Genomic DNA, 26,699 nt, shown 5'->3' with positions numbered 1-26,699 from the left:
TAATCCATCAGAGAGGGAGACATCGTCAAGAAGCATTAACTTCATCTCTGCTCTGGTTCGTCAACTTCATGACCACCTAAGTCTGTTTAACTGGAGGCCACCGTTGCTTTCTAAAGTCTCATGGCTGTGAAGCCCTCTAACTGGCAGGTCCTTCTCTTTGAACGTGACTTTCTCAAAACACCCGGGGTGAACGCGCTACTTTGGAACAGAAAAGCTATCGACATGAGGTGTGTTTTAAGGGCAAGGAGAAGTTACAGCGCTGAAGAACATGGCCTCCCAGCATCTGGGCGGTCCGGGCACTGCTGGCCGGAGTCCCGACTAGGTCCTAGGCCCATCTGGGTCCATGTGAGGGACCTGCCCCCCAGGCTTTCTCCCAGCAGCCTGTCACCGCCCCCGGAGGCAGCTCACCTCCTCTTCCGCCCACTCTGAGGGGTCCACGGTGTGGGAGGGCAGGCAGAACTGCTGGCCGACCCCTCGCTTGTAGTGCACCGTCTCCGACTGGTGGCTGTTGTCCTTGGGGATGTAGCTGTCCATCAGAGAGGGAGACAAAGCAAAAGTCAGTATCTAGCCCGGAAGGATCTGACCGCTTCCTCTGTCCCACGCCTGGTCTCAGTATCAACGGGCTCTAGGTACAGAAAAGGAAAGGAAATATTTCCTTCTAATGTGTCCTTTGCTCTTGCTTGGGAACGCTGTTAAGATTATATGTCCAACCCACACATCCGCACGAAGGTGGCTTAACAGATTTTTAGCAGCATCTTGATGAAATGAAAGGTTGTGCCACCATCTGCCGCTGCACAAGCTGGCCCAGATTGAAGGGAAAAGGCAAAGAGGTGGGGCTCTGCAGAAGAAAGTCTGAGCTCAGGAACCAGATCTCACCCGGTCCGTAGGTTTTTTCCCCACAGGTGAGCGCGGAAGGCTCGCCTGTCTGGGAGGGATGTGGCTCACCTGGCCTCTCGTTCTTACCTGGCAATCCCGTTCTGGAACTCTTCCGTGGCCTGATAGTAGATGGTGATGGCCACCCGAGCGTCAGTGTCAAAGGTGAACTCCACATTGTAGTGGACTTTAGCTCTGCCTGCCTCTTCTCCCAGGGTCTTCACTTCCTCGGCACACCTAGAAAACCAGAAAGACGTGGCGTTTGGGAGCTCGCAAACCAGTTTTCAATTTACCTTTTACAAATTTTTACACTTCATACATCGTGAGCTTCTCTCCAGGGTCGGAAACTTAGGCCCGCACCTTCATTTCGAGTGATGGCTGAACACCCCGTGAGCACTGCTGTTGGGCATTTAGGTGACTTCTGATGTTTTGCGGTGCTATAATGAACATTTGTGCATTTGCCAGACCTGTTTTTCTTTTTTTTTTCTTTAGTTTTGTTGTAATCGAAGTTACTAATCACATAGCTTCATTTCCACGGGGCTTGTTACTATCATAGCAGGCCCTCCCCCCTCCTTTCCCCCTCTTCAGAGACAATCTTTACCTCGTTTAGCTGATCATTGTCGCACTTACCTATTTTCTATACAACATGCTTAGATTATCCTTTTTATTTTTTTAAATGTTTTTATTTTTATTTTTGAGACCGAGACAGACACAGACACAGAGCACAAACAGGGGAGGGACAGAGAGAGAGGGAGACACAGAATCCAAAGCAGACTCTAGGCTTTAAGCTGTCAGCACAGAGCCTGACGAGGGGCTCGAACCCATGAATGGTGAGATGGTGACTTGAGCCGAAGTCGGACACTTAACCGACCGAGCCACCCAGGCACCCCACGTGGATCATTCCGGACTCTTCAGTTCCAGGTGCTAGCCGCTGACTTCGTACTGTGGGAACCAGGATTTCTTTCTCTTTCCTCGCGCTGCCCCATATGTAGTACCCACCCCCCGCCCCCCAGTACGCTCTATCTCGATTCTGCTAGTTCAGCACATCCGCGTCTGTCTTACTGTGATTATACGGACGTGGTTCCCGGCTTAGCCACAGAGTAATCTCTGAGTATTTTTCTTTCCCTTTTTCTCAAGAGTTTGTGCTCATTTCTCTTTCAGTCGCTCGGTTTCCTCGGTACTTTCTCACTAATTCAGACCCTAGCCCTCTGCTGGCCATCCGTCTAAATCTCTCCATGTCCAGAAGTGCCGGGTGTTCCATGCATTTTGTCTTCTTGAGGGGGGTCCTACCTGGACCCCAGGCCCTCTGTGCCTGGGTGCAACCACCCGGAGCCACCCTCCCCCCGTTACCCCGGGAAGTCCCCTCCACCTCTTTCCTGCATCTCCTGGCTTCTTCTTCCTTGGGGCACGCTTTCACTGTGGCAGAGCACCTCTTCCACTAGCCTCCTGAAAAAGGACGTGTTGGAGGGATCAACTTTTTGAGAGATTTTATTCTACAGTCACACCACACTAAAAGTTTGGTTGAGGGGCGCCTGGCTGGGGCAGTCGGTTAAGCGTCCGACTCTTGATCTCGGCTCAGGTCATGATCTCACAGTTTGTGAATTTGAGCCCCGCATCAGGCTCTGCACTGATGGCGTGGAGCCTGCGGCTTGGGATTCTGCCTCTCCTTCTCTCTGCCCCTTCCCTGCTTGTGTGCTCTCTTCTCTCTCTTTCGCGCTCTCTCTCTCTCAAAATAAATAAATACACTTAAAAATGAAAAGATTATTTGGTTGAATAAAGAGTGCTGGGTCATAAATACTTCTAAAAAGCCATTTGAAAACATTCCTGCATCATCCTCTGGCGTCTACACTGCCTCAAGAAGCCATTCCAACTGCTGGCCCTTTTCCCTCTGATATATAATCTCTGCCTTATCCATTGAATTCAACAGTCCAGTAGTCCTTTTTTTTTTTTTTTTTTTTAATTTTTTCAAATGTTTATTTTTGAGAAAGAGAGAGACAGAACATGAGTGGGGGGAGGGCAGAGATGGGGAAACACAAAATCGGAAGCCGGCTCTAGGTTCTGAGCTGTCAGCACAGAGCCTGACACGGGGCTTGAACCTGTGAATGGTGAGATCAAGACCTGAGCTGAAGTCAGACCCTTAATCGATTGAGCCACCCAGGCGCCCCTCCAGTGGTCCGTTCAATTTAGAAACTCACGCCCTCTGGTTCTGGGAAGTTTTCTTAAATTAGTTATGCCATTAATGATGATTTCCTTCCTTCTATAGTCTCTGTTCTCTTCCTAGAACCATTATTGGATACGACACCTTGTAAACTGGCACTCTATGCTTTGGATCTTTCTTCTTCTATTTGCTGTATCTCAACCTTTTTGGCCCACTTTCTAGAAAATTTCAACTTTTCTTCCTCCATTCTATTGACATTTTCATTTCTGCTGTTTGTGAGTCTTGTTTATTTCCTAAATGGCCTGTGTCATTGCGTCCATGAAATAAGACAGCATCTACTGTCTCTGAGGTTACAAATGAGCTTTTTCTCTTCCTGCAGTTTTTATTTCCACTTAGTTATATTTTTTCCTGTTGGTTTGTTTGGCCCCTATATTTTGTATTTTTTTTTTATGTTTATTTATTTTTGAGACAGAAACAGAGCATTGAGTGGGGTAGGAGCAGAGCGAGAGAGAGACACAGAATCTGAGGCAGGCTCCAGGCTCCAAGCTGTCAGCACAGAGCCCGAGGCGGGGCTTGAACCCACCAACCGTGAGATCATGACCTGAGCCGAAGTCGGATGCCTAACTGACTGAGCCACCCAGGCGCCCCTCTTTTGTCTTTAAGTAGGCTCTACGCTGGATGTAGAGCCTAACTCGGGGCTTGAACTTAGGACCTTGAGATCAAGATCGGAGCCGAGTTTGAGAGTCGGACATTTAACCGAGCCCCCCAGGGCGCCCCTTGCCACCGTCTTTCATATTATAGGCACTCCCTATGCATCTAGGAAATCTAGGAATCTTTGGTTGTCTGCTCATCTTTAAGAAAGTAAATCTCCGATTGGAACTCGGAATGCATGGTGGGGTTTGGGGACCCTGGGCTTCCCCAGGGACCAATCCGGGTCTTTGGAGGAATCTCTAAGGCCAGTCTCTTTGGTCTTCCCATCTGGGAGGCTCCTGCTCCTCAGAGACAGTGTTCCTCTCTTTGGACAAGGGCCTGGCAGCCAGCATTCTGGGGGCAGACAGTGTTGGGTGGTGGGCAGGCTGGAGGGTTCAGCATCCAGTGCGCCTAAATTCCCTTAGCCCCCATCTTTAGTACTGGGTCCAACTTTAGCTGCCCCTGGGTCTCCCAAGTCCACAGAGTCTCTGTTTTAACTTTTCACTGAGAATCGCCTGCCAGCCTTCTGCCAGGGTGTGCAGAGGGCAGCTCCGGCTGTGTGGCAAAGAGAGGATCTGACCGCCTCTTGAGCAGGCTTCCCACCAATGCTCTTCATGTTAGCCTTGCACCTCGATATCCAGAGGTCCTGGTACTGCCATTTCCTGAGCCTTTGGGGGGGGGGGTCACAGTTCCACTGGGTGATTCTCAGCTTTTCCTTTGGCTCACTTGGGATCCTGATTTCACAGGCCTGCTGTATTATTTAACTCGTACCATTTGTCCCATTCCCCCACTTCTTCTGGATTTATGCTTTTTAAAATTGCTTTTTTTATTAAAAAAAAATTTAACGTTTATTTTTGAGAGACAGAGTGCAAGCAGGGGAGGGGCAGGGGGAGAGGGAGACAGAGAATCCGAAGCAGGCTCCAGGCTCCGAGCTGTCAGCACAGAGCCCGATGCGGGGCTCGAACTCACAAACCGCAAGATCATGACCTGAGCCGAAGTCAGACACTTGGCCGACTGAACCACCCAGGCGCCCCAGGATTTATGCTTTTGGAAAAAATGTTTGTTTATTTATTTATTCTGAGAGGGAGAGAGAGAGCATGAGCAGGGACGGGGCAGAGAGAGAGTCAAAGAGAAGGAATCCCAAGCAGGCTCTGCACTGTCAGCACAGAGCCCATGCGGGGCTCCATCCCACAAACCGTGAGATCATGACTTGAGCTGAAACCAAGAGTCAGAAGCTTAACGGACTGAGCCACCCAGGCGCGACTGGATTTATGCTGTTGAAAATACTCTTATTAGTGGGTTTTGACAGCAAGTGAAAGATGTTCAATCCTCCATTTTTACCTGGAAATCTGTGAATCAGTATTTACCCTATTCTCATAATCTCAGAAAAACAGACCCAAAACACCCTTCGCCTTAATATGTATTGAACAGCAGGTGTTTTCTTCCTATTATCTTGCTGAATTCTGACAAGAGCCATTAAAGGTAAAGTGTGGTGTAGCTCTCTACGTTACGGACGGGAAAGGACTTACAGGGTGAGGGAAAGCAGAGAGAGTGGCCGACAGCCGCTGGCTCCCGAGGGCTCACGGGCCGCGAGCCACTCTGCTGCGGCGGGAGCTGCCCCGCGGAAGGTGAGCACCCGCCTGCAGGCTGCTCCGCGCACAGAGCAAGCACCTCCTTGGCTGCCTGGTCCCCAGAGTTGACTCCAGGGCTGGGGAAATCGTTGGGGAAGCAGTCAGAACTTCAGGGACAAATGAAATACCGTATACAAATCAGGAGAGAAACACAGAAGTAAATCAGTGGTTGCTTAGGCCTGAAAGAGGGGTTTCAGGGAAAATGTGGAGTCACCAGCAGTGAGTTCAGGGTCTCTTTTGGAGGTGATGAAAATGTGCTAAAATTAGACGGTGGTGATGACTGCACAACCCTGAATATACTAAAAACCACTGAATCGCACACTTTAAACGGGCGAATTGTACAGCATATGAGTTACGTCTTAAAAACAATGATCAGAAATAAAACTTCCTACTGCTAACAGGACTGACCTATACGGGCATAAAATGGGCTCATGAGTCATCTTCCTTGTCCGTTCAGAAAAACCTGAGATCTGTGATTTGCCCTAGCCAAAGCTGTCTTCCCGGGGGACCAGTGGGCATCAGATTAGCATGCTACCTGGAGGGCAGCATCGGCGTAAAAGTTACACTATCTTACGGACTGTACAGAGAAGGTAAATGTTGAAGATACTTAATAATGATGATGATGATTAACCAGACAAGGACACAAGGAGTTCCTCTGAGGAAGGACACATGAGATGAAGAATAAATTAAAAAGTAAATATAAGCAATAAAATAATGCTTTTATATTCCAACTGCAAATATCCCATTTTTCCACAAGCTTGCTGAGGTAGCTGCAAGATTCACTTTTTCCCCCTCAATAATTTTATTTATTTATTTATTTTGAGAGAGATAGGGGCGCCTGGGTGGCTCAGTCGGTTAAGCGTCCGACCGGCTCAGGTCATGATCTCACGGTTCATGCGTTCGAGCCCCACGTCGGCTTCTGTGCTCGCAGTTCAGAGCCTGGAGCCTGCTTCAGATTCTGGGTTTCCCTCTCTCTCTGCCCCTACCCCGCTTGTGCTCTGTCTCTTCCTCTCTCTCAAAAATAAATAAGCATTAAAAAAAACAAAAAAAAAAACAAAAAAAAACTAAGAGACAGTGAGCACGAGTGGGGTAGAGGAAGAGAGAGAGGGAGAGAGAATTCCAAACAGGCTCTTTGCTGTCAGGAGCTCAAACTCATGAACCACGAGATCATGATCTGAGCCGAGACAAGAGGCTCCGACACTTAACCGACTGAGCCACCCAGGCGCTCCAATATATATATATATATATTTTTTTTTTATCATAAAACAAGAATAAAGACTGCTTCTGGGAAAGGGGAAAGTCTTTCATGAACACAGACTCTCACATAAAGTTCTGGACAATCTGGATGCGGGAAGACCTAATCTACGTGGACAGGGGCTGCTCGATCACTGCCAGGGCAGTTCACATCCTTGAGGCCAGGGGAATGAGACTCGGGGTCTGGCAGCAAACTGCTCTGCTAGTCTCTTGAGGGGTGGGGGAGGGGAGCTGCTCCGCACCTAGAACCGGGCCTGAGCCCCAGCCCCAGGGGAACTTACTTTACAAGTCTTAGTGTGTCCTTTCGGATGTTGATCAGGCTTCTCAGAGTCTTCACAGGTTCTTGGGGAGGTGGGGCGGCATAAGGAAACTGTCGGAAGCAAAGTGAGAAGGCAGCATGTTTATAGAGACCAGTCACTGTCCCCGGCTGGTACACAGCTTCAAGGCTGTCAAACAACAGCTTTGGGAGGTGAGACGGGAAGGCGCCACTCTCCTAACTAAGTGAGGACACCCGGACCTGACATGTTAAGTGAACTTGCCCAAGGTCACAGCTAGTGATAGAACGGAGAGTCGGAGATTCGATTTGGCGTCAAAAGGGCGAGATTTCTCTGCTTTTTCCATTAGATGCAGTTCATTTGAGTCAGGATTCGAAATGTGAGTAACTAATAAAAACTCTCACTGAAGTTCCAAATACCAAAGGACATACTGTGGCCGAGTTAATCACAAAAGGCTTTTCCATCTGACCTGAGACGACAGGGAGCCAGACCTGCAAGGTTTTTCCTTCAGTGAAGCCACATGGTGTCTTCGGGATTTAGGGACCGTAAATAAAAGAGAAGCCCATCCTGTGTACAGAGCTGAGGCTGCAAACAGTGAAGAACAAATTTTCCCTGCAGCTGGTTATATAAAGCAGAGTCCTTTAAAATGTGAGCCAAGAGCTATTTTGGGGTCCTAAGAGGTCTGTGCTTGCCTGTCATTTACCTTATGCTTTCACTCTTGCCCCACTTAGAGGGCTGGATTTGGAGTTCTGTATGATGATAATGTGATAAGAAAGGGAAAACAGTAGAAATGTTAAGCGAGACTTGCTTTCAGACAGTTAAGAATGTTCTAGTGTTACCTGGACAATATACGTTTTTTACATATAATTCACAGAAAACCCGCCAGTCTCTGTAGCTTGGCCAAACTGTGGTACTCCTAGGCTCTAAGAGTCTACCTCCTAGTGCTGGGATCAGAAAATAGGATGCCCACATTATACTCTAATTGTGCCTTCACAGATTTTTGCTGAATGTGGCTCTTTTTCTTGGGAAACATAATTTAACCCGCGGTACGTGTGATTTTATGTATTCAGTATGACTGCTGATAATTCACTTGTATGAAATGGGACCCTTAAGAAAATACATTCAGTCTACAATCATGCGCCTTCAGATTACCCACCTTGTGGGTATTAGATAGCAACATTTTACTTTTTCATGGATACATTAAACACGTATTCTTTTAAAATACAGGGTGGTTGGCTTTTCTAATTATAAAGCAATACATGTTCAAGCAGAAAATCTGAAAAACACACAAACACTACAAAATCAGCCATAATTTCAGCACTCAGCAACACCAAAGTTAACACTGCCGAATATGTCTCTCCAGACAGGCATCTACCCCCTCACTCATCCATCTGTCCATCTCCCTGTCTACTTACCCACCCATCTCTGTATCTCTGCACTGTTTCTGTGCAGAGATATCTATGCAGCCGTGCCCACTAATTTTTTCCGTTTCTCATTTAGAAAGATGCGGTAAACACTTTTAAAGTCTGTAATCAATCTGCCAATGTGGCTACACACATCAGAGACAGCAGCGTACTTTCTTTGAAAAATTCCATATTATTCAATGCTTTCCATTGGTTTTCCTTCTTCTTCTTTTATTTGTTGTTTTTGCCGATACCAATGTTGTGGTGAGTGCCTTGTCCCTACATTACTGCATGCTTGTTTGATTACTTCTTTAGGACAAATTCCTAGAAGTGGAATTACTGGATCAAAGAGTAAGCATATTTTGAAGACTTTAAAAAATATTTTGCCAAATTGTTTTCCAGAAAGCTGATTCCAATTTTGCTCTCCCACTGGCAGCGTATGAGGGGGCTTTTCTATAGGAAAGCTTCAATTCTAGTTCAGATCCTCTCTGTGGCCTGTTCCCCTCCCCACCCCCCACTTCCCTAGGCTGTCACACTAAAGGAATTTAAAACAATTTTAAAACAAGCTTAAGCAAAAAGTAATTAGGCGAGAAAATCCGACACAAGTGCTAGTCTATTCTAAAGCCAAAATAAATGACTTTGGGATTAAAATTTTTTTCTGGAGTAGCAAAGTTAATCATATTCATTTGCACAGGTACTTGGGAGTTATCCATAACTCCTGAGTTTAAAAAAAGAAAAAAAAAAGGCGATTCTTCCTTCTTTCTTCACCCTTTACCCTCTATACCCCCAAAAAAAGAAAAACAAAAGGAAAGTGAAAAAGAAAAACTAATGCTCTTCGTCCTCCACCTCGAATAATCCCTGAGCCTCAATCCTCGGTCATAAAGGTACTGACCTCAGAGGTTTTGTCTATCAGTCCCTGACCAGACCAAACTTAATTCTTTGTCCACTCGTCTTTACCTAAACCCTGTCTTCGTTATGAAGAGTGAAGCAGAATCCCCGAAACTGCACTTAGGCGTCCTTCGTGAGGCTGTTCAGTTGATGTGCTCCAGGATGATGCCTGAGGAACAGGAAGGCATTCCATACGCCCACCTTGAGCTTGAGGCAAGAAGTCAGGATATGCCCTGCAGAGGCTCGACAGTCTTCCTCCATCGGTAGGCCTGGTGGCATGCTTTGTCCAAGACAGAAAAGGCCATTTCTTCCCACCGACTGGGCTAATTGTGCCAGGGCACTTGTATCTAGTGGTCCTCCTTGTCACCACTCATTCCCGAGCTCAATGGATGGTTACCGAGTGGATCCTGAGTCTACTATGTGCCAGGATCATGCTGGGTTCTTTGGATATTTTGTTTTTCATTTTACTTTACTTGATTGTGGTAAAATACACAGAACATGAAAATGTTCACCTTCACCATTCTAAGTACACGGTTTGGTGGCCTCACGTACATTCACATGCCGTGCTTCCGTCGCCACCATCCGTCCCCAGTTTAAATACATTTTTATTCAATAGGCTCAACACTGGGAGACGTGTTTGCCATGCACACCAGATTGTAAAGTCCCGGAGGAACTCAAAAATTATGCTGGCTGAGGTCACGATCTCGCGGTCCGTGAGTTCGAGCCCCGCGTCAGGCTCTGGGCTGATGGCTCGGAGCCTGGAGCCTGTTTCCAATTCTGTGTCTCCCTCTCTCTCTGCCCCTCCCCCGTTCATGCTCTGTCTCTCTCTGTCCCAAAAATAAATAAAAAACATTGAAAAAAAATTAAAAAAAAAAATTATGCTGGCTGATGGGATAAATGAAGAAAGTCAGTATTAACATCCTCACTTTGCAGATAAAGAAACTGAGATTCAAAAGATTGTATGATTACTGAAGATCCAGGCCTAATAGCAGAATCAGGATTTGAATCCAGAACCAAGAGTTCTGGTTCTTTCTCTTGTAGCTGCCTCAGCTAGTGCAGGGCAAGTCTATGGGTTGTTCTGATCCCGGGAGTATTCTAGGAACCTGAGCAGAGCGTAGAGAGCCTGACCGTTAAACACTCATTGCAGAAGGCACCGCATCCTGTTCAGGTTCTGCAAGTTACAGTGGAAACTCTGGATTCCATCCTTACGCTTACTTAGCCAGCAGTACATACAAAAGCATACCTAATGCCATACTCCTTTTAAATTCTAACAGGAGTATCTAAGGTCTTCTCAGAGAAAAGCTTTCTTGGAGCACAGCATGACAAACTCCTTTTGTTTGTAAGATCTAACAGCACCTGCAGGAGACACAAATGTACATTCAGGGTATGGCGGCCACAGAAGGGGCAGTCACTGCTCCTCTCCTGCCCGAGGTGCTCAAACGCATGGCACTGAGAGAGATTTCTAGAGCACAGTGGGTTCCTCTAAACTATTTTCAAAGCACAAAGATGGGTACCCATCCATTCAACACTCTTGCTTCATCCTGAGTACTCCGTGCTAGGCCTGGGATTCAATGAGGGACCCGGCACACCTCTCCTGGTCCTGCTTGTAATGGGCCCAGAGCCGTGACAGCTTTTGTTGGGCCACTGTGCTCACTGGCCTGCTGCTTCTGCACTGAAATAAGACCAAATAAATCTCAGAATAATTTAAATCCCAAACACCTCATGTCCAGGATAGGAGTATGGTACAGGCTCAGCCAAATGAACCCTTTCAATGAGCCCCAGGGGACTGCCAATCAGGGTTCCCTGTGAATACTGAGCAAGTTCCTCTTTGGCCTTTTATCCTGGTGTTCATCAGTTTCCTTTTACGTTAGCCTTACGCTGGCCAAGTGCCACCTAGTGACCAAATGTGGAACTGCCAGTTTAGACTCAACAGAAGCATGCGTTGCTGGGTGTGTGAGTGTGTGTGTGTGTGTGTGTGTGTGTGTGTGTGTGTATACGTACAAAGTATACACACGTATATATGTGTGTGTGTATCAACCATATATCCTAGACTTCTAAACCATTCTAATTTTCAAGTATTTTGTTAAACCACCCCAACGGATGCACACATTTTGTCGTAGAAAATATGGTCACAAGGCATGTAAGGTAATAGAACATCTTATTTTAGTTGTAAATTATTAGGCGATTCCCAGTAGTCTATAAAAAGGGCTATAGCCATTTATAAAAATAAGCAATTAACTTCAATAAAAAAGTTTTTAAGTACATAATTTGCTAACGTTTACTATTAGATTTAGGCCTGATCAGATGCATACAGCCTCCCAGATTTGGCTGTGGGGGGGCTCCTTCAAGGTGGTTACTGTGTCCTTTGACATGCCCCCATTGTTTTCTGAGCATTTCCTTACTTTCTGGTCCCACAAGATATTCCAGGTTAATCTTGTGTTTTTCTCTGATCCCCGGAATTGTTCCAAGGGGCCCTGGGGTTCTTTGAGAGAAGTCTACCTCATGCCATGACTTAGTCACTAATCGTTCACTAATGAACACTTGGTCTGTTTCTAGTTTTCACTATTACAAACAGTGATGCCATGAACATTCCTTGGAAGAAATCTTAATAGAAAAAAGAAAAAAACAGGGAAGAAAAAAGGTGGGGGAGAAAAGCAAATTCAAATGCACTAATGCAGTTTTTATTTAGGAAAGCAAAGGCCCCAAATGCCAAAAACCTGCTTCCAAAGAGAGAGGATATTATTTTAGCCAATCTTCAATGATTAAAATAGAAAAGAACTCATCTAATATATTAGCAGTCTTGTAATATTTGTACTAAAGAATCAAGTAATAGTTACTATGGAAACCGACATCTGGGGTCAGACGAAGAACTCATTTACAGCACTACAGAAACCCTGTCTTTTATAGATTTTTTGGATTTTTATATGTAAATGTCACCTCCTTTTTATTTGATGTCTGCTTATGTTCTCAGCTTTCGCTATTTCCCCTCTTCTCAGATGTGTAGTGTGTCCTAGACTCACCAGTGGGTATTTTTAGAATTGCGATGCTTTAGAACATTTTCTTAGATCGGTGTCAGGGGAGAACAGTTTAGTCTCGGCTTGAGTGCTCTGAAATGAATTTGCCTATTTACCAGCTGCAGCGCTGAGACAGACTGTATTGTCCCTGCTATAGACCAGAGCATCAAATAAGCTATATTCACAGCTGTTAAAAACCCCTTTTCACGAATCTCCCATCCAACCCTCGTGGGGAGTCAATCACCAGTGTAAAAAGACTGGCGATCACAAAGCTGACAACATACAAGACACTCTTTTCGCTTATATCAGAAATGTGAGGGACACACCAAGAGGGTGTCACACGATGACCTGAACACAAAGATGCTCTGTGTTCAGGGTTGGTTACCAAAGGAATCAGTCCAAGAAGGCAGCCTATTTATAGTCCGTTAACTCTTTTGCAAGGTCTCCTGGCAGGAAGCACACAGGACCAATGTCATGGCCATGTGACATCACATCTTATGTTGACCTTTCCCAAAATATTTAAACCCTAGTATGAGTGTGCCCAATTAACCAAGTCTCTCCAATCCCTCTAACCGGTGATAAGAAAAACATGGAAAATCCACTGCAGAGTAAAGCATCCACCATGAAACCACACGGATCTAGGTCAGTGACCATTGCTATGTACTGCTTTGGTGACAAATGAAACCTACTCGACTTTCAGTTCCCCACTGACAGAAAGCCCTCGCCAAAACCAGGCCCCTCCCGGGAAGGATCAGGATAAAGCACAACCCAATCCTACTGTGCTCCTAAAATAAAAGTACCTTCCTGAGGATGAGCTGTTTTTAGATATACAGGGTTTTGCCTAACACCAGCTAATTTTAAGGGGGGTTAAAAGGGAAGAAGTAGTGCTTTTATTAAAGCAGACACAGTCATCTTTTCCCTCCAGGCAAGTTGGTAAATAATGACTAATGGCCAGAGAAACTACTTTCAGACAAGCACTCCATTCCAGATGCCTGACTTCCGGATTTCATCTGGTCAGAAGACTCATAACCCAGCTCACAAATAAGAATCCACTTTTAAGCAAGAGATTTTGAGATGCCTGACACTGTATGCGAAGAATGTGTCCAAAGAGACAAGCAGCAGCATTAGCTGAAATAGGTATTTTAATACACAACACCTATCTCTCCCCCAATGAAGCATATGAATGTTCTAATGCCACCAAATGCTAGTTTTCTGGTCATTTTTTAAAAATGTTTACTTCCTTATTTTTAGAGACAGCGTGTGCACGTGGATAAGAGGCAGAGAGACAGGGAGACAGAATCCCAAGCAGGCTCCTCACTGTCAGCACAGAGCCTGATGCGGGGCTTAAACTCCCCAATTGTGAGATCATGACCTGAGCCGAACTTGGGACGCTTAAGGGACTGAGCCACCCAGGCTCTTCGTTTTCCAGTCATTTTGAAACAGGCATTTTCAAGAGGCCAATCCCTAAGAAGGGCAAGAGGAACAAAGCCTTCTTCATTCCATATTTCAAAAAACAAAAAACTGGGGCGCCTGGGTGGCTCAGTTAGTTAAGTGTCTGACTTTGGCTCAGGTCATGATCTCATGTTTCTTGAGTTCAAGCCCTGCATCAGACTCTCTGCTGTCAGTGTGGAGCCTGCTTCAGATCCTCTGTCCCCCTCTCTCTCTGCCCCTCCCCCGTGCTCTCTCTCAAATAAATAAATAAATGAATGAATAAAAAATAAACATAAAAAAAAAGCAAAACCAAAAAACTGTAAACTGCTCTGCTGTCTTCCTGTGCCCCACTGAAATATACTGACTCTAAAACTATATAAATGAGGTCCAAGGTTAATCACAAGAGTTGTCAAGTCTCTTCTCATATTCCTGGAAAGAAAATATGCTCTTGCCTGAAAAAATGGCAGTATGAAATACGGAAATAGATAAGTTTATAAGCCAATCAGTTACAGGATTCTCATCCCTGGTGCGGTCTGGAGACTTTGGCGAGGCTATCTATTCACAGATACAGCCCTAGGAAGAACGCCATTACTCTGAATCGGTGACCCTAATGAGATTTTATTTTCTTTAGCTAACCACAAGATATGGAAACCCCATATAATTAGAACAAAATAGCATGCAATAAAAATCTATAGCTCATGTCTGATGGTTTTAATTTGTAAGTTATTAACATTACGATCTGTAGTCTGCAGCTAATTTAACAAGGTGATGAGCTCCATGTTGCCCTGCTAAAGTTCCAAAAGTTGTGAGAGCTCTGATTATTCTTCAGCCACTCCTTAGTAGCAGTGAATACCCAAGGTTCCATAACCCAACTGAACTACTTTATTTGGCTCATATGAAAGTCTAAGCTCATTTAAGTACTGTATATAGTGAAATCTAGCAGCTAGAACTGTAACTATTGTCCTGGATGGTGAGTCTCAGAGACAAAATGCACATATTACAATAAACCATGTTCAGAGTCCGGCCTGAAGTTCGATTTTTGTCACTGGCTTCCCTCTCTTCGTGGGATCCGTCCCCGTCCCTTCCTTGGCCTCCTACCTGAGATCTCTGCACCTCTCTGTGCCTGTCATCTCTCAGCCTGTTCTTGCAAATCTCCACTTCTTCAGCCACATGCTTTAACATCTCCAATTTTCCTATTCCCAGCAACCGTGTCTCTATGGCTCTTCCTCTTTTTACCGATTTCCTGCATGCTGTGAAGACCCTGAGCTTCTGCTTGTATTTCAGGGCTTGTCAGAGGTGATTCCAGTTCATCAAGAATAAATAGGTGTCCTAGTGTTAACCAAAAGCTTCCTGAGACTAAAGACGGCCAAGTTCCAAGTTGAACCATGGTGCAACACAAAGGATACAATGGATAATAATTCCCCAAGAAGCACTACACCATCGCATCTCCCAACATCGCGAATCTGACTCCTACGTTTGTAATTCGCGGCCATGAACACAAAGATCCTTTAAGTGCCGGATAATAATCTGTTCGGAAAGCACAGCTCCATAATTAAGTGGGCAGTGAAAAGTACAGCAAGGGGATTTAGTGGCCGGCTTCTAACAAATAAATTATGGAAAAGGAAAGGCGTATAGTGGGCAAACCTGACAGATCCCACTTGGACCAAGTGATCAAGGTCACCATCTCCAGTAGTAAGTCATGAGCTATCAGGTACCTCTGAGGTGATGCGATCAGAGGAGCACTTCCCTCTGTGGTACTCTTCCCCCAAATCTGCAGCCTTGGTCTAATTACCAGAAAACCCAAACCAAGGGAAGTTCTAGAGAATATCTAACGGTACATCTCAAAATTGTCACGGTCGTGAGAAATAAGGAAACGCTAAGACGCTGTCACAGATGAGAGGTGACAACCAAAGGTGATGTGGGATCCCGGATTCGATTTGGGAACGGAAAAGAGACATGGAAAAACTGGGGTGGTCCTAATAAAGTCTGTAGGGTTTTTTGTTTTGTGTTGTTTTTTTTTTTTTTTTAATGTGTGTGAAAAGAAAGCTGGGTAAAGTCTGTAGTTTAAAATAGTAATGCACCTATGCTAATTTTTAGTTGGGATAAATGTACCGTGGTGTGTAAGAGGTTAACAGTAGCAGAAGCTGGAGGAAGGGTATTATGGGAATTCTCCACTACCTTTACAATTCTTCTGTAAACATAAAATTATTTCTTAAACAAATGTTTATTTTTGAGAGAGCGAGTGGGGGAGAGACAGGCAGAGAGAGGAAGAGACAGAGGATCCCAAGCAGGCTCCACACTGACGGCACCAAGCCCAGTGCGGGGCTTGAACTCACGAACCGTACGATTATGACCTGAGCCAAAGTCGGACACGTAACCGACTAAGCCACCCAGATGCCCAAGGATAAAATTATTTTTTTTAAATAAGTTCAGGTGGCACCTGGGTGGCTCAGTCAGTTAAGCATCTGCCTTCAGCTCAGGTCATGATCTCACGGTTTGAGTTTGAGCCCCACATCAGGGTCTCTGCTGTCAGTGTAGAGCCTGCTTTGGATCCTCTGTCCCCTTCTCAGTCCCTCCTCCGCTCATGTGCGCATGTGCTCTCTCTCTCAAAAATAAATAAATAAATAAATAAATAAATACATACATACATACATAAATAAATACACAAATGGAAAGCAGAGGATCTCAAAGTGGAAGGTGCAGGTCCTGGCTCGTGTACTACTGGTTGTGTACTTTCAGATAAATCACTGTACGTTACTTAAGTAAGTCTCCATCCCTCACCAGTAAAATATGCCTCACAATTTGTGACATTAAAGGCTGTATTAATCAAGGGCAGATTAGGAAAACAGAAACCACACTGGTTACTTTAACAGAGAGAATCTATTCTAAGGCACGGGTTAAACAGGCACTGGAGAACTAAAACACGAGAAGGGGACCCTGAGCTGACAGAGGGTGACCTCAGGAAGCAGCTACCTCCTCTAAGGGCTGGGAGAACAGAGGAGAGAGTGGGGGTTATCAGATCCCAGAGGCCCTGTGAAGCTGGGCTCAGACTGCTTCTTCTTTTTGGATATAGCTGACAGAAAGAAATTGAAGATGACACAGACCGAAAGACAAATATTCCATGCTCATGGATTGGAAGAACTAATACCGTTAAAAAGTCCACGTTACCCAAAGCAATCTGCAGATTCAACGCAATCCCTACTAGACTTTTGAGGTGGGCCCTTCTCTTCCTCCAGCCCTTCCAGCGCTCCCTGTTGGTAGAGCCTGGCAGGGAGCAGCGGGTAACGGAGAAACATGACCCCTGGACGCCAGTACCAGCCTCTGGGGTGGTTAGGGGCCAGGAGACAATAGCTTAGCTATTAACTGTGAGATAGTTTTGTAGACAGTAAACTCTGCCCACAGGTATTTATTATTATCATTACTTCTATGAAGTGCTTAGGCTCACTGCGTGTTCTCTTTCTTTTAAAAAATATTATTGGGGCGCCTGGGTGGCTCAGTCGGTTGAGCGTCCGACTTCCACTCAGGTCATGATCTCACGGTCCGCGAGTTCCAGCCCCGCATCGGGCTCTGTGCTGACAGCTCAGAGCCTGGAGCCTGCTTCAGATTCTGTGTCTCCCTCTCTTTCTGGCCCTCCCCCCGTTCATGCTCTGTCTCTCTCTGTCTCAAAAATCAATAAATGTTAAAAAAAAAAAATTTAAAAACAAAAAAAAATATTATTTATTTTTGGGGGCGCCTGGGTGGCTCAGTCGGTTGAGGGTCCGACTTCGGCTCAGGTCATGGTCTTGTGGTTCGTGAGTTCAAGCCCTGCATCGGGTTCTGTGCTGACGGCTCGGAGCCCGGAGCCTGCTTCGGATTCTGTGTCTCCCTCTCTCTCTGCCCCTCCCCTGCTGGTGCTCTCTTTTTCTCTCTCCAAAATAAATAAACATTAAAAAACATTAATAAACATTAAATAAATACTATTTTTTATTTTTAAGGCTGACGAGATACACTTCTAGTGTTTATAACATTTAACATTTTAGTGAGTAGAATATATGGCTAGGAACTACATTCTATTCTATTCTTAGAGCAACCTTTACTGCAAAGCTTGCTTATCAGTGTTGCCTTCTATAGATAAAGCCTATGTCTGATTGCCTTCTGTAATAATCAGGGCTATTTTATGTGATTGACCTGGTAAGGCCACTTGAGACAATGCAGAGAGCGTGCTCCTTAGGGATGCTGGTGTGTACGTGTAACCAACTGCTGTTTGACTCAGAAGCCTTTGACTTTTATAGAATTTGTGGAACAGCTTCATGACAAAATAAGGCCACTATGCATCCCTTTCAAAGCTGAAAAAATTCACCAAATTTTTCTTTGAAATGCAACAACAAGAAGCACAGTTTCCCGTAAGGTGGGGTGTACGATGACAACAGGAAACAGAGGTGAGAGTGTGTGCGCTTGGCTTCAGTAGGTTTCAAAGAAATTTCGAGGAAATTCCTCCAACACAGAGGCTTTAGTTTCACCGCTGAATACCACAGCAGTTCTTAGCACTCTGGTTTGTCAAGAAACAGCATTAAACAACAAACCACAAGTTCAAGCGCTTTAGTGGCACCTTCCAAGTCCGCAACACTGATGTCATAGAGCGCCTTTCTCAGGGCTTCTGTGAAACTGTACAATTCACGATCACGTCCTCTCTGTGTGGTCTGTGTCTGCTCTTCCTGCGAGATTATAAACCGGAGGGAAAAATCCATGTTAGAGTTGTCTTTGTATGGCCCAGAGTGATTAGACCAGAACACGGACAAGACAGGAGGAGGTATCCGTAGAACGAATACAGGAGGAAGATCTTCAGAAAAGCATGTGTCCACGGTGGCTCTCAGGATTCTGAACATTTGGCCCTCGGGCTACGTGGCAGGCTGGCACAAACAGTGTTCACAAAATAACTGGACAACGTGCACTGCCACGTGTTTTTTAATAAAGGTTTGTGGGGCAACATTTATTAAGTTTAATGAGGCGTTAAGACCCTCCGGTCCTGCCAGTGAACTGTGTGCAAGACTGGAGAAGGAAAATGAAATTATTTAACGAACTGATGGCAACACCAGGAGCTGGAAGACCCGGTTTCGTGCCTCGGTTCTCGCACTTATAGATAAGTGAGACCTCGGGTGAGTAATTTATCGTCTCAGCCTCAGTTTCCTCGTCTGTGAGATGGGATTTACAGCCCTGTCTATCTCCTAGGGCAATTAAAATCAAATAAGAAATGTTTTAAAAATCATACAGTGCTATGAAAATACTGGTGATCATTAGCAATCACTGTTAGTGATAATACTGTCTCTTCTTTAAAGAATTCTACCTGTAATGCAATTGTGGACACAGGCATACTTCGGAGAGATTGTGGGTTCGGGTCCAGAATGCTGCAATAAAGCAAGTCAAACGAATATTTTGGTTTCCCAGTGCATATAAAAATGATGTTCACACTATGCGGTAGTCTCTTAAACACGGAATAGCATTCTGTGTAAAAAAAACAAAAACAAATGATGTACATACCTTAATTTAAAAGTATTTTATTGCGGGGCACCTGGGTGGCCCAGTCGGTTAAGCGGCCGACTTCGGCTCAGGTCATGATCTCGCGGTCTGTGAGTTCAAGCCCCGCGTCGGGCTCAGTGCTGACAGCTCAGAGCCTGGAGCCTGTTTCAGATTCTGTGTCTCCCTGTCTCTCTGCCCCTCCCCTGTTCATGCTCTGTCTCTCTCTGCCTCAAAAATAAATGTTAAAAAAATTTTTAAAAAAATAAAATAAAATAAAATAAAAATAAAAGTATTTTATTGCTAAAGAATGCTAACCATCTTCTGAGCTTTCGGTAAGTCATAATCACTTATCCCAGATCACCACGGCAAATACGATAATGGAAAAGTTTGGAATATTGTTAAGAATTACCAAAATGTGACAGAGACATGAAGTGAACAAATGCTGTTGGAATGTGCTCGACGCAGGGTTGCCATAAACCTCCAATTTATTTATAAAAAACTCAACGTGTGCCAAGTGCAATAAAGAAGCACAATAAAACGAGGTACGCTTGTGCTTAGAAAAAAGAATGTACAAATGAAACGTCGGCAACTCGATCTCCCTAACTGTGAATCCCGAAGCACTCGGAGTAAATACAGTTAGGATGCATCTCACTTTGCTGTGACCTGGGAGAATTATTCTAAATGTGCCACTTACTCTATCGGAATTCTAACTCCTGGGAAGAGTAAGCTCCCAGGGAGGTACGTACGTTCCTACCACAGTGACTGGTAGGCTCTTTGAGGTTCTCGGCTTGTGATTAGACGGAAATGGAAGAAGACACTGGCTAAAGTAAAATGAGAGTTAGGCAAGCTCTCCTCTTGCTGTGGCCCTGGCGGCCGAACACACAGGACTTCTGCAGCATGACCCCAAACAGTCATGAACCAATGAAGAAAACAAAGCACAGGTCTGGGATGAACAGCTTCTGTCCTGCAGCGAGACACATGCACCCGTTGCTGAGGAGCTGGGATTAATGGCTGTGACCGAGGGCTGCCCGTGACTGAGGGCCGCCCGTGACTGAGGGCTGCCCGTGCAAAAGCCAGGCTGACCTCCCACCCCTCCCACCACCACACTGGGATCTGTGCCTCTCCATGGTGCCTGTCCACAAACAGGGGCTCCCTGAGCTACGTGGAGACCAGGCCTCAGAGAGAACGCTGGCATATCTATGAATCCCCGCTCCCTTCCAAGATATATTCTTTTTTAAAGTCAGGCTTATTGGGGCGCCAAGGTGGCTGAGTCAGTTAAGCTCAGGTCATGATCTCACGGTCTGTGAGTTCAAGCCCCGCATCGGGCTCCGTGCTGACAGCTGGGAGCCTGGAGTCTGCTTCGGATTCTGTGTCTCCCCCTCTCTCTACCCCTCCCATGCTCATGCTTTGTCTCTCTTTGTCTCTCAATAATAAATAAATGTTAAAAAAAAAAAAAAGTCAGGCTTATTGAGATATGATTTACATCAAAAGTAAAATTCACCCTTTTCAGTATGCAGTTCTATGAATTTTGACAAACACATACAGTTGTGTAACCACCATCATAATCAAGATACAGAACATTTCCACCACCCCTAAATGTTTCTTCATGCCCTTCTGTGGGCACCCCCTCCCTGCACCCCCAGGCCCTGGCAACCACTGATCTGTTTTCTATCCCTATAGTTTTGCCCTTTCCAGAATGACAAGACATATTCTTTACAACACTTACATAAAATAGCCAAAGGCCTCTTCCAACTCGCACACAACGCTGTGTGTTCAGTTGCCTTATGACCCTCTTGCGTGTGCTAGGAGGGAGAACCCAGGGTCTGAGGCTTACAAAGGGCAAGAAAATTCACTGCTTGAGAAGCCTACACATGGTCTCCTGAGAGCAGGACACATCCTGGTGGGAGGGGGAGCCGCTCTTTAAAGTCCAAAAACAAAGGCCTCATTTTAAACTGTCCCTGTGTAAACCTCCCAGCTTCCTCTTCCCTGACTGCACAGCATTAGACACAACTAGATTTCCTTCCGGTTTAGATGAATTTCTGGTGTTAAAGGAAAACGTGAATTACCGTGGCTGGAACTGGATATAGATGAGTAAGAAAATTCTGCTAGGCTAAGAAGCTTGAGTTTCAATAGAATATTCTTCCTGTCAGATCTGGCTTGACCTCACACTGAGTTATTTGGGCCTTGCAAAAGACTGAAGTTTTACTGAATTCTGCAGGAAGCGCTCAAGACCTAGGCTGGTCTTGGGTTAGGGTTGAGGTTAGGGTTCTTTGCACACAAAGGAAATAATTATGTGACCTGATAGAGATATTAGCTAAAGCTACAATCATACTGCAATATAAAAATATATCAGATCAACACACTGCATACCTTAAACTTACACAATGTCATACGTCAATTATATCTCAGTTAAAATACATAAATTAAAAGAAAGGGAGAATGAAAGGCAAGCAGAGACTTTGTAAATATAAACATATATTTACACATATCTATCTGAGAAAGGACTCCTATTTTCTTAGTATTTCCTTACCAAGAAAGAAAAAGCAGATGACCTCGTAGAAAAATCAGATGAGCTAATGGAAAAGATTTGAACGGACACTTCACAAAGGAGGAATCCAAATGGCCAATAAACAAACATAAAGGTGCCCGACCTCATGAGTCATCAGGAAAATGAAACTTAATTCTTGGGGCATGTGGGTGGCTCAGTTGGTTAAGTGTCCAACTCTTGATTTCAGCTCAAGACATGATCTCTCAGTTCATGAGATGAAGCCCCACTCTGGGCTCCATGCTGACAGCGTGGAGGCTGCTTGGGATTCTCTCTCTCTCTCCCTCTCTCTGAGCCCCCCCCCCCACCACTGTCTACCAATTTGTGCTTTCTCTCTCTCTCTCAAAATAAATACATAAACATTTAAAAGAAAAAAGAAAAACAAAATTAATTCTACACACCCACCAGAATGAAAAAGAGAAAATACGAGGTGCTGGAGATTTCTAAACCATGCTGGCTGGAGTAAAATTGGTGTCAAAACAGCTTTGGGAAATGGTTCAGCAGTTATCCACAACAGCGTCCTCCCGTGCCCTGGCAATGCCCATCCCAGGTATACTCGGAACAGACGTGGGTCCACGTGCGCAACAAAATACATACAATGGGATGGGCACAACGGCACTATTCGCGACAGCCCAGAATAGACGGCCAAACGCTGTAAACCGTAGGGTGGATAAACTGTGGCGTACTCACACAGGAAACACACATGCAACAAGCATCATCGCTACATGCAATGAGGTGAGCAAATCTCACAAACACTGAGTGAAAGGAAGCAGACATAAAAGGGCCATATGCACGGTTCCACTGACATAAAGATCAAATCAGGAAAGGAGAGGACAGTGGCCAGGCTGAGTTACAGGTAGTGATAGGAAGGGGTATCAGGGCAGCTTCTGGGAGGCTGGCCCTGTTCTACTTCTTGATCTGGATGCTGGTCATAGAGGTGTGTTGGCTTTGTGAAAATCAGGTGTACATACGATGTTACCTTTCAGTGTATCTGTTATACTTCAGGAAGCATAATTTTTACTTTTATTTAAAAATTTTTTTTAATCTTTATTTTTGAGAAAGAGAGACAGTGTGTAAGAAGGGGAGGAGCAGAGAGAGAGGGAGACACAGAAACTGAAACAGGCTCCAGGCCCCAAGCTGTCAGCACAGAGCCCGACGCAGGGCTCGAACTCACAAACCGTGAGATCATGACCTGAGCGGAAGTCGGACGCTCAACCGACTGAGCCACCCGGACGCCCCCAGAAGCATAATTTTAAAAGGACAAGCCAGCCCCATGTAAACAGATCCAGAATGATCTCCAAGATGTGCTACTCAATTAAGAAGCGAGAAAAAAAAAACCAACCAAGGGCTGAAGTGAGAATGGGGTGTGCAGTGACGCTCTAACACCCACCTCCACTCCCTCCCGGCATTCCCACTCTCCAGCTGCTGAGAATGTTGGACACTGACAGCCCACTGCGGCTCCTTCGCCAGGAATCAGGAACCAGAGCCTCCTGGTCCAAGAAAGTGCCCTGGACTTCCCCTTCATCAGACCACCACAGGGCAGTCAGCAACCAGCGAGACCTGGGCAGGGCATACGAAAGGCCAGGCCCCTTGCCTCAAGGTAGGGCGACGCTGTGACCCAACTTGTCTTCCAAAGCTTCCCAAGGAACCAGGCCGAAGCGAGTGTCTACCAAGACCCCACCGTTGTTCAGTTTTGCTCCCCTGCCCCATCTGGCTTCTGCTGTCCCCGTTCTCAGGACAGCCTTCCTTCAATAAACAGACTTCACAAAGGTCTCCGTCTCACGTTCGTTTCCAGAGAACCTGGTATCAGCAGCTGCCTAAGGAAGCGGACTCTGCGGGTGCAAGTTGGGGGTAGGTTACCTACCAGCCAGACGGCAATGAGGACCCATCCCCCGACACGGTCCCTGGCGTGGTATGGTAAGTGTACCACTGGCTGGCTTACGGGAAGTGCAAGTGAAATTGTTTCGATAAAACTGTAGAAGTGGGTGGCTATTATTAAGATCCATCCATTCACCAAAACGGGAAAAAGTCTCGGACACAGCAGTCAACAATTTAAAGCCAAGTAGGACAGGCAGTCAGCCTCCTTTGGCAAATTTTAAAGACCGCCACTTCCTGCAGCCACAGGACCTAACTGCAAGGAGTGGAGGACAAAAAGAAGGCTGTGCTCTTAGCCCAGGTAAGTCTATGAAGGCAAAGTCAGGGCTCTGATGGGGAAAGAGGGGCCTCTAAGGCTTGAGAAGGGGATATCTATGTATACTCACTGGAGAACCATGAACCCCAGAGTCCCTCGACTCCCTCTCCTTGGAAGACAGGCGACACAGCGCTCTCACACAAGACAAGCCCCTTACAAGACAGTGCTTGCCCTGCAAAGGACCTGCCCATCTTCTGTCTCCCCCCATGGCCGTAGACCATAATTAGGGTCAAATCTCAGCATTATTCGCTTGGGGCCCGCTAGGCCTGCTAAGGGGGGGGGCGGGGGGGGGGGGGGGGCACGCGGATTTTTATGTCAAAGATGCGCAGGCCCAGGCTAACACGGACACAGATAGGACTAGAAGCATACGTGGGAGTGGTCCGAGGGCACTGGGGCAAGGAGTGTGGAATATAAAGCCGGATGAGGGACAGCCCACTGGTTACGGGGACATTCTCTCGTGACACAGAATTAGCACCTTGGCAAGCTCCCTGGGTCTAACGTGTTGGGGAAGGTGGCCTCTTGGGAGCTTAGAAAAGCAACGGACCATACTAAATGATATCAGAACTGGTGCAGCAGTCGCCGGAAGAAAAGATCAAAGGCTTGCAGGAGCAGGTACACTAGGATGGGTCTGCCACACAGGAAAACCCACCAGCTGGCCATGTCCTGTGGGGGAGCCTAGAAGAGTCCAGTTACCAAAGCCTAGATGCCGCCGCTTACACTGGTTACCAACGTGAATCCTGCCTCACGTATCAGGGCCTTCCTCTTCCTTGGCCCTGCAACCCGAGACGAGACCTCCATCAAATCTCATTTGGACAACTGGCTCTCCTTTACCTGTCCCCACAACCCCCTAAATCATCTTGTACACTGTCATCTGAGTGATCTTTCAAAATGTGTATTATATGACACCCAGTTTAAAACCCACTAGTTGGGACACCTGGGTGGTCAGTTGGTTGAGCATCCCCACTCTTGATTTCGGTTCAGGTCATGACCCCAGGGGTTGTGGGATTGAACCCCAAATTGGGCTCATGCTGAATGTGGAGGCTGCTTAAGGTTTCTCTCTCTCTCCTTCTGCCCCTTTCTCCCACTCATACTCTCTCTCCAAAAAAAAAAAAAAATTTTTTTTAAACCCATAAAACCCATTAGAGGTTCCCCATGGCTACTGGAGAAAAGTCTGAAGCCTGCAGAAAAGCATACAAGGTCCCTCCGTCTAGGCCTGGCTCCACAGCCCTCTGGATGCTACACTTCAGCTAGATGGAATCATCTGGAACACACAAACCACCTTCCCTTCTTTAGATGCCTTTCTGCCTTTGCTCATCAGCCCCTCCTCCGACACGTTCAGGTTTCCTGACTAGTGGATAAGTTCCTTAGGGCAGGGGCTGCATTTGCTCTGCCTTTGTGTCTCTCGTGTTCAACATTAGTCTGGAATGTCACAAGTGTTCAATAAAATGTTAAACGAAGGAAGGAATGATTGAGTCAGTCAATCAACGATTTGTGTCACGGGGAGGGGAGAAAAAGATCAACGGCATGCTGTAATGATTAGTAAAGAAACCTGTATTCTCAACCAGTACAGACACCAAATTAAGGCAAGAACAGAAAAGAAACTATTTCTTCCTCTTCCTTCTCTACTTCTCCCTTTTATAATTCTCTTCCATTTATAATCCAACCTGATTTTGAAATACTTTTTTTTTTTTAAGCTTCATTTATTTATTTTGAGAAAGAGAGAGAGAGAAAGCACGTGAGAGACAGCAGGGAAGGGGAAGAGAGAGAGAACTCCAAGCAGTTCTCTTGGGGCTCGAACTCACCAACCATGAGATCATTCATCTGAGCCAAAATCAAGAGTAGGATGCTTAACTGACTGAGCCACCCAGGTGCCCCTTGAATATAGAGAAGGTAACCCACTAGCAGTCAACAGCTACTAAAAACTACTGTTCCTCATTCATCTCCAGCAAAGTTTCTTCTCCAGAGAATTTCTCTCCTTTCTCTCATAATCTCAGGTTACGCTATAACTGCCTTCTATAGCTTCTCTTCATATTACTATACCCTGAAGCCCGCACACCAGACAGATAAAACCACGATCCCTGTCTTCCATCTCAAAGCAAGGCAGTACATCTAACATGGAACATCCTGTTTCACTAACCTTGGCCAATGCAGAAAATGTAGCTAAAGGAAGGAGCAAACTTAGTTGATGTTTTTTTTGCATTAAAAAAAAAAAAAAAATCCAGGTAGTAGTTGCAAACTATCTTCCCCAAGATACTTATCATTTATCTGCACAAAGCTGTTACTTAACAAAGTAATACAGATGCAATCAGGGTTAGGCACGGGGAGGTGGTGCCTGCAACATTCCACTTTTTGATCCGGGTGGTGGGTACAAGGGCGTCTGTTTACGGTTTCTTTAAACTGTAGGCATATGGTTTATATAGTTATGAATATTTCACAAGTCACAATAAAAAAGCGAGAAGAAAACTCATAGGAAGTAAATTAAAAGGAGTTGTTTAAAAAAAAAAAAAAAAGAAAGTAAGGGGCACCTGGGTGGCTCAGTGGGTTGAGTGTCTGACTTCAGCTCAGGTCGTGGTCTCGCAGTTCATGAGTTTGAGCCCCGCATCGGGCTCGTTGCTGTCAGCATGGAGCTTGCTTGGGATTCTCTCTCTCTCCCCCCCTTCTCTTTCTGCCTCTACCCCACTCACAAGCTCTCTCTCAAAAAGAAATAAGCTTTGTCCATCTGGGTGACTCAGTCAGTTAAGCATCCGACTTCAGCTCGGGTCACGTTCTCACTGCTTGTGAGTTCGAGCCCTGCTTCGGGCTCTGTGCCGGCAGCTCAGAGCCTGGAGCCTGCTTCAGATTCTGTGTCTC

The 26,699-nt window shown here is 45.7% G+C and overlaps 1 protein-coding gene across 5 annotated transcripts in view; it reads right to left on the bottom strand.

Annotated features, from left to right (window-relative positions):
* The window catches only part of RNF157 (ring finger protein 157), an 82,413-nt gene that overhangs the window by 21,773 nt on the left and 33,941 nt on the right, over positions 1-26,699 (bottom strand). For all 5 annotated transcript variants that reach the window (XM_049635671.1, XM_049635672.1, XM_049635674.1 and 2 more), the window contains exons 3-5: positions 6,888-6,976; positions 964-1,110; positions 409-526 (exon numbers count right to left, since the gene is read on the bottom strand). In XM_049635671.1, the coding sequence (XP_049491628.1) occupies positions 409-526; positions 964-1,110; positions 6,888-6,976 (354 nt within the window). The remainder of the gene's footprint in view (positions 1-408; positions 527-963; positions 1,111-6,887; positions 6,977-26,699) is intronic.

This window comes from Panthera uncia, chromosome E1, assembly GCF_023721935.1.
Source record: "Panthera uncia isolate 11264 chromosome E1, Puncia_PCG_1.0, whole genome shotgun sequence".
Classification (NCBI taxonomy): domain Eukaryota; kingdom Metazoa; phylum Chordata; class Mammalia; order Carnivora; family Felidae; genus Panthera; species Panthera uncia.
This window is presented reverse-complemented; position numbering and strand designations above follow the sequence as displayed.